Genomic DNA, 12,339 nt, shown 5'->3' on the forward strand with positions numbered 1-12,339 from the left:
TCATTTACATTTACCATCGGGTGTTTGTACCTTTACATGATATATCTTGGTTCTTATTTTTTTTCCCCCAGTGCCTTTGCACCCTTCACCCCCTCCGCCCTTCCCTGTTTACATAGATTTCATTTCCATTTTTTTTTCTTTTCTCATAGAGTAATCCTTTTTAAGATGCTGAGTGTGCTGCTGGTCACCATGCTGACCAGCTGGAGCAAATGGGAACTGTCCTGGGGAAATTAGAACACATGTTCACTCTAGGTAGAATCCAAGCTCTCTTACTTACCAGCTGTCTGGTCTTGGCAAATGACTTTACTTTTTTGATCTCATTTAATTATTGTGGTGTTATGGTATTAAATGAGCTAATTCTCATGAAGCACCTTATATATTGCCTGACATCTTGTAAATAGGCACCTGCTGGTTGTTGGTGATTTTTTTTTATTAGTATTTTCAGCATTGGCATTATTATAAAGCTAGCTAGAAAAATGAATGTTTTATAAATAACACAGGGCACAAGTGAACAATAGGAGTGTAAATAGCCTTTTTGTACTAAATCAACATTTAGAAAGGACCATTTTGTGACAGGCTTATGGTGATATTTTTTTTTCTGTTTTTGGGTGGCATTGAGGTTTAAACCCAGGACCTCACAAGCTAGTGAAGTACTCTTCCACTGACTACATTCCCAGCCCTAGATTTGTAATGAGATTCAAAATAGGCTTTTTTCGTTTTTTAAAATGTTTAAATTGACACATAAAAATTGTACATATTTATGGGTTATTGTGTGGTGTTTTGGTACACGTGTACATTTGTGTAATGCTCAGAGCAGTATAATCATATCTGGAAGCATTTATTGTTGCTTGTAATGAAACTTGCAAAACATTTCTTCTAGGTTTTTTGAAATACACAGTACTGTCATTATAGTCACCATATTGTCCAGTAGAAGAGTGGAATTTATTTTCCTGTTTAATTGCTTTTTATTGAATTTACTCTTTTTTTTTTTTTTTTTTAACAGAGTAATGTGTATAGTTTAAATAATACTTCAGGACCCCTATTGGAAAATAGTGCTGCCATGTACTACTGCCCTTTTTCATCTTTGATTCTTCCACGATCATTTTCAATCTGACACCTCCAGAGCTGAATACTATATTATACTATAATTGCTTGATCTTTCTGTTCTTTTGGTAGGCATTGGCTATTTTCTTCATTGGGAGATTATATATCTCATACCTATGCTCCACAATATGCACACCTTAGATTTTCATTGTAATTATATCACTACTTTTGGTTAAATCGGTATTCAGTGTTTGCATAATTATCTTTACATAAATATTGTTCACATTAAAAACTAATTTTTTAACATAATTTTATGATGAATTATAATAATAATTGCCTTATTTTTAACTTTTGCCTAATTTTCAACTTTTGCCTAATTTTCTCTGCACATCTACTAATTCAGCCTGACTCTTCTTACCAGAATTTTAAAAAGTCCTTTTTCCTCCTTTCCTCATCCTCTTCTGGAGGGTCTATTTGTTGCTATCAGGATTAGTTTTCTTGGATTGGTGCATATTGCAGTTATTTTATTGGGGGTTCTTTGATCTTCACACTGGAAATTTTTGGCCTCTTGTGTTGGGTCATATTTTGTAGTTATCTGTTTTCTTTCTTTTATATTTTAGACCTTTATTTTGATAGAATAACAAGTCTAGTAACTTCTTAAGAAAGGGTGCATGGAAGTAATTTAATTTTTTTTATAATTTTTGAGATGAAGGTCTCGCTATGTTGTGCAGGCTAGTCTTGAACTTGTTGGCTCAAGTAATCCTCTTGTTTTAGCCTCCCAAGTAGCTGGGAAGAAGTAAATTTTTGAAATTTTATTCGGACCTGTAATTTCTCCTCTTCCTTTTTATCCAGTTTTTAATTGGTTGTTATATTTATTATTAAATTGTATTTATAATTAATTTTATTCAGCTTTTAAATGGTTAAATGTGAGGAGAGAGGCATTAGTTCTCAGTTGGCTTGTAGGTTTCTGGCTTGTGACCTGGTGAAGCACATTGGTTGGGGGTTGGTGGTGGACACTGGGGAATATACCCTTTTAAGTAAACTGTGACTCATCCATTAGATGACATGTTTTGCAACTGTTAAGTGATAATTATGGCAGAGTGTGATCTGATGATAGGTGAAAAAAACAAAATTTTAACATATAGACTGACTACTAATAGGGCAGTTAAGTACATTATATAAGGGGAGAAAAAAAATGAATGTAGGGTATAAAAAACAGTGGCTGTGTTTGAGTATTAGAACTATGGGAACTCTTGGTTTTCAAGTTTTATAAAAAAGAGCTATACCTATAAGGAAAATAGACTTGTGGGATAGACAGACTTCTTGGCTTTCAACTTGTATTCTTAGACACAGCCTGTGTTCTTTATGTTGTGTTTGGATGGGCAAAGTTGGCTGGCATCTGGAAGGCTCACTATTTCCTCTTTTTAAGCTTGGTTTTGTCTGAACAATCATGTCCAGATCTTAAAAACACCTGAGCAGGTTGATATACTTTTCTTTTTTCATAGGCACTGAAGTGGCAACAGCACCAGGGGTTGCTTCCTCCTGGTATGACCATAGATTTGTTTCGAGGCAAAGCTGCGGTCAAAGATGTGGAAGAAGAAAAGTTTCCTACACAGCTGAGCAGGCATATTAAGGTAAGATCCTTAGACACTCAGCCAGTTGGTAATCATTTGTTGGACTCCTCATGGGCTCAGCCTTGCCCTGTGACAGGAGCTTGGGTACTGGAGAGAAGAACTCCTTCTCTAGCTCTGACAAATCAGAGTTGCTATTGGCGTCCTTTGGAATACTGTTGTGGCCTACCAGCACAGCTCATATGTATGACCAGGTAGACATATATTTGACATCGGGCCTGTCATCTGTCATCCATTTGCTCTCAAGATGCCTACATTTGGAGGAATGGTTAACTCTTTGGTTAAACCTGGGGACTAACTGTAAACTTTCTGCATACTTGCATTTGTGTTTTGCCTGCTGTATGTTAGTCAAAATGCCAGGCATGAGTTATAAAGTAGGCTTATGTGATATTTAAAGAAGATGATTTTATCATCTTGTGACTTATTCCTTTTTTGGAGTGTGGAGATGCTGAGGGTTGAACCCAGGGCCTCATATATACCAGGCAAACACTCTACCATTGAACCACATCCCAGTCTTTATTTTTAAATTTTAATCTGAGACTTTTCTAGGAAAAAGAAAAAATAATTGCTGCAGTTTCCAGAATTACAAATATATTTGCTATTTTGGCACCTTGTATTACAGTGTCTCTGGATTTGTGCTCTAATTGAATCCACAAATTTTAAAATGTTTTATATTCCTCAAATTTTTACTTTAGTATTTTATTTTATTTTTTTGGTTTTTTTGAGACAGGGTCTCATTGTGCAGTTCAGGCTGGCCTTGAACTCATTATGTAGCCCAAACTAGGGCCAGGGATTTAGCTCAGGGCCAGGGATTTAACTCAGTGGTTCTGCCTCCTGCCTTGCTAGTGGAAGGACCCAAGTTTGATCCCTGGTACCAAAAGAAAGAAAAACCCCTAAAACTCACTGCTGTAGCCCAGGCTGGCCTGTACTTGTGGCAGTCCTCCCGCCTCAACCTTCCAGGTGCTGAGATTATAGGTATGCTCCACCATGTCTGGCTAGTTTAGCATTTTAGCTTCATCTTTTGTGGATTATATGTTCTAACTTGCATGCAGTATTTTGTTTTGGTACCAGGGATCAAACTCAGGACCTTGTGCTCGCACAGCAGGTGGCGGTGCCACTGAGCTAAATCCCTGGCCCTTGCATGTAGTATTTTTTGTTTGTTTGTTTGTTTGTTTTGGTACTGGGGATCGAACTCAGGTTCTTGCACTTGGGAAGCAGGTGGCAAAACCACTGAGCTAAATCCCCCGCCCATATGTAGTATTTTTGAGCATTGCCCTAATTTGGCTGAAACTTGCAGCTGAGTAGAAATCCATAATAATTATGCTACAAGGCTAAGCTTTTATGGTATAAACATTTTCCGTTTTTGGCATTGGAAGTGAAATCTACATTAGAACTTTTCTCTATTCTTCCATCTATAATTTTCTATAGTTTTCATATATTATTGGAAACATCATCAATGGTAAATGGTTGATCAGCTTTAATTAGTCCTCCTTGATTTGATCAGTTATGCATTATCATGTGATTAAATGAAGGTCATGAGACAGTGATGGAAAGTTTGTTTACAAAATAGTGTAGGAAAATATACATTTACTTTGAAAATACGATCCCTTCCATGCACAACAGGAACATATTAGGCCATCTTGAGCGTGAAAGTCATGTTAATAATTGTAGCTGATTCTAGCAAAACCTTAGTCTGAGGTAGAAATAAAACTGATCAGAGAAATCATCACTAGCACCCTGTGTGCAGGTGTAGAAACACTCCTCTGATATATAGGCTGGCTCTGACTTCATGTAAGGGCAGGATTTCTCAAAAAATTACAGTGGGAATTATTTTAAGGACACTAGATAAAAATGCTTTTGTTTCATTTCATTTGAAACAGTTTGGTCAGAAATCTCATGTGGAGTGTGCACGATTTTCTCCAGATGGTCAATATCTGGTCACTGGGTCTGTTGATGGATTCATTGAAGTATGGAACTTTACTACTGGAAAAATCAGGAAGGTAAAGTATTTTAAATATATTAGCTTTCCCTTGGGAAGAATTACTGACTTTGAATTTCTTATCTGTGCCTTATTTGTAAGATTATTTGAGGAAGGATCTGTGTGTCTGAATATGCATTACTTTTGTAATTTAAAAACCCAAATAAACTGAATTTATTATTAACCAAGGGAACACCTTTATTTTTAAAATTTAAATCATTTTTATGATTCAGATTTATATGTGTGTTATTTTGAATGAGTAATAGTACAACATTAAAAATAGATGAAATCTATTCTGTTTGTGATGCAAAAATCAGGTTTACTTGGCCCATAAAATGTACAACTTATCACCATAAACAGATGATTAATTACCTCTTCCTCTTTATTTGTACTGCCGGCCTTAGAAAATCTCAGTTTAGAAGAAAGCAGAAGTGTTTTTTTTTTTGGTACCGGGGATCGAACTCAGGACCTTGCGCTTGTGAGGCAGGTGGCGGAACCACTGAGCTAAATCCCTGGCCCTGGAAGTATTTCTTGATATTTCTTATAAATTTACTGTGTCTAGGGCCGGGGATTTAGCTCAGTGGCACTGCACCTGCCTTGCAAGGGCAAGGTCCTGAGTTCGATCACCAGTACCAAAAAAACAAAATAAATTTACTGTGTCTACATGTTGTCTGATGTTCAGACTTAAATAATTGTAACTTTATAATGTGTCCCAAAATATGGAAATGGATCGTTCTCCTCTTTATATTTGAGATTTGAAAAATAATGTCTCATCCTTTGTTTTTTAAAAGGGATTCTAGAATAATTTTGTGACATTTCTTGTTGATTCACTGGTATTATAAATATAGTAGTATTAAGGATATACTTTGAAGTATTTATTGGCATATCACATCATCAAATCTAAGTCTGTGCCTTATTCTCTACATATGCAGATCATGTTCCCTAATTGTTTTCTTTTTTTTTGGTACCGGGGATTGAACTCGGGTCCTTGGGCCTGCGCAGCAGGTGGTGAAACCACTGAGCTAAATCCCCGGCCCAATACCTAATTGTTTTCTTTTGGTTTTTTGAGACAGGATCTCACTCTACAGTTCAGGTGGACTTGAACTTGCTCTGTAGCTCAGGCTGGCCTTGAGCTTGTGGTGATCTCCCTGCCTCAGCCTCCCATGTGCCAAAATGCCTGACTATCAGATTTTATTTATGAGAAGTATTTTTTGAATATGTTACTGATTTTTCCTTTTCTTTGGTACCGGGTCTTGAACTTGGGACCTTTTGCTTGCAAGGCAGGCAGCAGAACCACTGAGCTAAATCCCCGGCCTTGTTACTGATTTTTAAAGAAGATATTGGTAATATTTTATAGAGATGGATATATAAGTGCTTGGTAGGGTATGAATATTTCTAGGTGCTTATATAATCCTTTCTTTGCAATGATATGTGAGGAAGATTTTCCTTTGTAAAACAAAATACTGGCATAGATTGAGAGATTGGAACATCGATTATCTCTTTTCAAGGTTGACATTAGAAGTGTTTTCAAAAAATAATAGAACTTCAAACTTCTAATTAAATGTATTTTTAAAATGAAATAATTGTTTCCCTAAAAATTCATCATATTCACGTCATAGGTATGTTGTTGCACTTTTGATTCTATTAATAACAAAACATTTAAAAAAAAACATTTTTTCTATTTTAACTTCTAGTAAGTTAAAAATTTTTTCATACACAAATTTAAACAAGAGATCTTTTGGTTTCTCCGTAGTTATTGAGTATGTAAAGATCTTGAGAGAAAGATTTGAGAGGTATTTCTTTTTTTTTTGAGAGCTATTTCTATATAATATGTGCTGTGATTGGGAGTCACTTAGCTTTATTGTGCTGGCATAGTTTTAGTGAGTAGTAAAACTGAGAAACACTATAATTTTTTCCAGTTGAACTTTTCTGGCAGGATAGGTGTTCTTGTCATGGTTCTGAAATGTAATAGCTTAAACTCTTCCACTTCAGTGCTTATATCACTTGTTTGTCTTTCTGGCCTTGTAACACCCCACATGAATTTTGGTTTCATGTGACAGTACAGTGGAGACTGACAATATCTTTAACTTATTTCTGATCCTGAAAAATTCATGTAAAGTGTTTCCATTCAGTCGTGTGCGTGTTTGTTTCATGGTATGCATATGCCTGCTTTATCTAGTTGTTGATCCTTTTTGATTTTTTAAGATTAGAGGCCTTTGGGGCTGGGGATTTAGCTCAGTGGTTTCACTGCCTGCTGTGCAAGCGCAAGGACCCGAGTTTGATCCCTGGTACCAAAAAAAAAAAGATTAGAGGCCTTTAAGAAATAATAAATAGAAATTAAGATTTAGAAAATAGATTTATGCCAAGATCAAGTAATTGCCTGATATATTCTTTGTTGATTTAGGTTTCTCATGGTTATCCATCCTTATCTTTGATAAAAGAACTTCACTTATTAAAAAAAAAAGAAATCTATTCTATGGATAGATTCAAAAAACATTTAAAAATAAATTATTCAAGTAGAGTTTTACTCCCACCCATGTCCTTTAGCTAGTTAGTTCCCTTCTGTGGACCAGCCAGGGTTACAAGTTTATGTAATTTTCCTGTAATATTCTGTATGTATGCAAGCAGATACTGATTGTATAACCTTTCCAATTTTGTTTTTTTTTGGTACGTGGGATCGAACTCAGGACCTTGTGCTTGCAAGGCAGGTGGCGGCACCACTGAGCTAAATCTCTGGCCCTTTCCAATTTTTTAAACACAGGTGGTACTTTTATAGTATATCTTGGAGATAATTGTTGTATTACATTTCATTGCAGGAATTGAACTATGATCTGTTTAACCTGTCACTTTAAGATTGTTTCCAGTCTAACCTGATTGTAGTATTAATTGTATCTTTCATGTTGAAGAACTTTTTGTATGTAAAAATCCATCCATATTTCCTAATCTGTGAAATCTCTTAATATCCTTTACCTGTTTTTCTACTGGACTGTTTATTTGTAGAAACACTGTATATTTTGAGGAAATCAAAGTATATATAGCAAATATTTTTCAATTTTGGCTTTGGTTTTGCTTATGGTTTTATTTTACAGACTTAAAATTCTTTTTGTATCAAATTTATTCCTTTTTCCTTTTACAGTTTCTTCTATAACTTTTATGTTTTGTCTTACATTTAGTATTTTTTTCCGGATACAGCTGTTTATATTATAGAACTTTATGTACAAAATCATTTGATTTCAAATAAGCATTTAATGTAAAAGCATGTTTTTTAAACTGAATTTTTTTACATAGTTTTTGATCTATATGAGGTTTAAGAGGATAAAGTTGTTATAGATTCAGCTTAGTTCTTTTTCAAAATAGCTATTGACTTTCATCAATTGATTTAAAATATAACCTTTATCTTAGAGTACTAAATTCCACTAAGGAATATGGAATGATTTATAAATGATTTTTACTTTCTACTTAATGTATTTCTGTGTAGTTTCCTTTTTTGAACCATGAAGCAGTGTTACTTTATAACTAGGAAAAAATAATGGATACTTTCATTTGAACAGTAATGGGTGATCAAAGAAGTATTGCAAGTAAATAGTTAATGATTTTAAGAAACATAACTGACACTTTGAAGAAAAATATTACTTTACTTTTTTAATATCATTTCCAAAAATAAGTGAATTCAGGTTTATTAAAGATGGAAAGTATGAAACTGTAGAGAAACTTTGCCTTGAAAAGATCAGTAAGTAAAAGAGCTAGGGCATTACCTTGATCTGTTTGTTTATTTGTTTATTTATTTATTTATGTATGGTACCTGGGATCAAACTTGGGACCTTGCATTTGAGAGGCAGGTGGCGGCACCACTGAGCTAAATCTCTGGCCCTGGTCTGTTTGTTTATGGAGGTACTGGGGATTGAACCCAGGGACTTTGCACTGAGGTGCATTTCCACCCCTTATTAATTTAATTTAATTTTGAGACAGGATCTTGCTAAGTTACTAGATTGCTCACGCAGGGCTTAAATTTGAGATCCTTTTGCCTCAGCCTTCCAGAGTCTTGCAATTACAGGAATGTGCCACCAAACGCAGCTTAGCTTATGTTGTCATTGTTGAACAATATTAGTTTGCAGTGTTTAAAATTATTTATTTGTAGCAGTATCAATTATTCATTAAGAACATGTGCACACAGCACTACTTTGGAGGTTTAGAGTAGGGATATTACATGATCCTGCATTTAGTGAGTTTCTAGAGACCTGGGGCCACCTGAGCCTTGACTGTTGTTATTTTGGTAACTGCTGTCATTTTCTTTAGGATCTTAAGTACCAGGCCCAGGATAACTTCATGATGATGGATGATGCTGTTCTCTGCATGTGTTTCAGCAGAGATACAGAAATGTTAGCAACTGGTGCCCAAGATGGAAAAATCAAGGTATGGATTAATGACATGAGCCCTTGTATGTAGACATTTTAAGTCTACAATGGGCAGTGTCTTATACATCATATTCAGCATAATAATAGCTATTATTTATTAAGCATCAACTTTTTGCTATTCACTTTGTTTTTCTGTATTTAATCCTGATAATAACTGACTGTAATAGTTCATTGACATGCTTAAGGTCACAGCAGTTGGTGAGTGATAAATCTGGAACTTCAGAACTGCTCATGGCTTCTGTTCTACCACTGGCTCACTATGTATGATGTATTGTACTGTGATTTTTTTTTTTTTTTTTTTGGGTACCAGGGATAGAACTCAGGTCCTGGCGCTTGCGCAGCAGGCGGCGAAACCACTGAGCTAAATCCCCGACCCTGATTTTTTTTTTTAAGGGAAAGTGTGTAGCCAATTAGATGTGGTTTGTATTTAAGTGCTGGTAATACATCCGGGGCTAGATAAAATACCGAAATGGTCTCTGCTAAATGAACTTAGTGTCTAAATTTTTGTTTTAATAATTTACAAGGAAAGAGTTTTCAGTTTCAGAGGATTCAGTTATCATTGTACTATGTGAACTAAACATATCATATTCAGCTATTAGCATGCATTTTTAATGCTGTTTTGGTACATCAGTGAGCATTGCATCTTACTTGGCTCTGTGGACTGTAGTGGAACACTGTATTTACAAGGTTTTTTTTAATCAATTTTTAAAATAAAGGTCTGGAAAATTCAGAGTGGACAGTGTTTAAGGAGATTTGAAAGGGCACACAGTAAAGGTGTCACCTGTCTGAGCTTTTCTAAGGACAGCAGTCAGATCCTTAGTGCTTCCTTTGACCAGACAATTAGGTAAGTAAGACTTGCACAGCTACCCTCACTTGGGTTTGATATAATGAGGCCCCAGAGGGAGGAGGCACTAGTAATTGTTTATGTCTTCACTAGGATGAGGTTTTATGGAGAGAGAGGATAAATGAAACCTTATGTCCCCAAAGTACAGCAAACAGTACTATTCTTTGGTCTATTTGAGTCTTTCCCCAGAAGAGAGGTTCAAAAGGGAGCAAGCAGTGATTCATGTTTCCCAAAGTATGGTCTGTGGCACCACCTGTATCATAATCACTTTAAAGGACCCAGGCCTATACAAGTAAGATTCCTGGGACCCAGCTGAGACCCACTGATTCTAAATCTCTTGTTTACCAGTGTTTTAGAGGTCCAACACTGAGAAGCTTGTATCGGTGACAGTTTTCTGCAAACTCTTTCTGTGCAGTTTTTTTGGTTTTGTTTTATTATTTGACCTAGTTAAAATTATATCTCATATAAAATTGCATAGCCTTTTTTCTTCATTTAATGTTATCATTTGAGCTTCTAATTTTAGTATATGTGCTGCTGAAGCGAGCACATCATTTGAGCTTCTAAGATTTACCCTAAATACATTTAACACTTGGCCTCAACCATAAAATTTTGACTATTAATTGTTCATTTGCTTTTATTTGTGATAGAATTCATGGTTTAAAATCTGGGAAAACCCTGAAGGAATTTCGTGGTCATTCCTCCTTTGTTAATGAAGCAACATTTACACAAGATGGACATTATATTATTAGTGCATCCTCTGATGGCACTGTAAAGGTCAAGTATTTTCTGGTGGTTCATTTGTGATGTTTGTTTTGTCTTTGTCCTTTGAGGAGACTGCAGTAGTGATGATGGTGATGATTATGATGGAATAAACCCTTTTGCTAATGAGGTGTATCTGAGACAAGATTAATATTCTGTGGGTAATCTCTGTTGACTTGAGGACCCCAAATGTTAAACCTATATAATCCAAACAAAGTTCATGATGTGTAGAAAAAGAGAAAATGTGCACAGTCCCAAACGTACATGATCCCCTGTTGACAAATACAGTGGTTAAATCATACCTTACCATAAATATGGCCTACTAACAGTCAACTCCACAAAAGGCTCAGTGGCCAAATATATTTTTTTGTTTCATGGCCTTACCCCACCCTGGCCCCCAAATTTAGGGCCTTCGTAGGAACATTTAGAGAGGAATAGGGGAGTTACAGAGTACAACTTAAGCCCTTTCTTGATTGCTTACTTGCTCTCAGCTCTCAACTGAAAGTAATGGATCGTCAGTATCTTAAAGGATTTAATTATTTAAAGAGAGGAGCTCATTTCCTGGAAAAGATAGGGAAAACCCAGGTAGAATATTGCTAGAGATCTTTGATCTCTAACATTAACATTCTGGACCTGCTACTTTTAAATTGTCTTATATAAGTGATGATTTGTGGTAGATGATTTAGACACTGACATAAAAGTCAGAGTACCCTCTGAAATTGTTCTTGGTTGGAGAATGAGCCAGAAACATGAAAGCAAGGAATGTACTCTCCCTTGGGGTGAGTGGGAAAACACATAGAGCTCTTACTACTTTAATAAAGGGGTTTGCTCTCTGTGTACACATGTGGGTCTCACACATTATAAATTCCATTGGGAGGTGGGTTGTGTAGGCCTCTTTGTGTTCTTTCCCCTTAGTTTTGCAGTAAGTGGGATAAAGCATCTCATTACCTTTTGCACAGAAAATACCTTAGAACTCTTGATCCCTGAAATGTTCATTTTTCAGAGATGTTTCATTTTGCAGAGAGAAGATTAGGGCAGGTGATGGCTTCTACACTGGGGAAACTAATAGGGCAACTATTTCCTTCTGCTTATGGATATTTATTAAACATCTGTGTTGTGCCAAGCTCTGTGTGAGACAGAGTGTGCCTCAGAAGTTTTTATGCCTCATTAGATGAGTAGTGTTTGATCCATCTCTTCTCTAAGCATAACTCAGATTTCTGGGCTAATTTAAACCCTTCAGTTCATCAGAGCCCAGAAGGACAATGTAAAAACTGGGAGAATTCATACAAGTGGCTGAGTGGCTTCCACTTCATAGATCCTTATGTGGGTGCTGTTGACTCTGTTCAGTTCTCAGCACATATTGTATATTAGAATCATTTGGGGAACTTCAAAAAAAATGCCCATGTCTGTGTCTCACTCCAGACCTCCCAAATCAAAATTTGAGGATAAGGCCTGAACCTAAGAAGTTCCCCTTTGTTTTTTGTTTTTTGTTTTTTTTTGGTACCGGGGATTGAACTTGGGTGCTTGTGCTTGCACAGCGGGCATTGAAACCACTGAGCTAAATCTCCGGCCCTCCCTTTTGGTTTTTATGTCCAGACAAGGGTACCCTTCTGGTTGTTTATGACAGTAGTAGTGCTGACACATAACTTCATTTCAAAGATAAAGATA

At 35.9% G+C, this 12,339-nt stretch overlaps 1 protein-coding gene across 1 annotated transcript in view; it reads left to right on the forward strand.

Moving 5' to 3' along the window:
- Smu1 (SMU1 DNA replication regulator and spliceosomal factor) overlaps window positions 1-12,339 on the forward strand; it is a 29,275-nt gene that overhangs the window by 10,166 nt on the left and 6,770 nt on the right. The window contains exons 5-9 of the mRNA XM_004838393.3: window positions 2,550-2,678; window positions 4,556-4,675; window positions 8,950-9,066; window positions 9,785-9,912; window positions 10,560-10,686. Of these exons, the coding sequence (XP_004838450.1) occupies window positions 2,550-2,678; window positions 4,556-4,675; window positions 8,950-9,066; window positions 9,785-9,912; window positions 10,560-10,686 (621 nt within the window). The remainder of the gene's footprint in view (window positions 1-2,549; window positions 2,679-4,555; window positions 4,676-8,949; window positions 9,067-9,784; window positions 9,913-10,559; window positions 10,687-12,339) is intronic.

The sequence above is a fragment of the Heterocephalus glaber genome, unplaced genomic scaffold, assembly GCF_053883595.1.
Source record: "Heterocephalus glaber isolate CG9 unplaced genomic scaffold, H.glaber_assembly_v1.0 deba00001481, whole genome shotgun sequence".
Classification (NCBI taxonomy): domain Eukaryota; kingdom Metazoa; phylum Chordata; class Mammalia; order Rodentia; family Bathyergidae; genus Heterocephalus; species Heterocephalus glaber.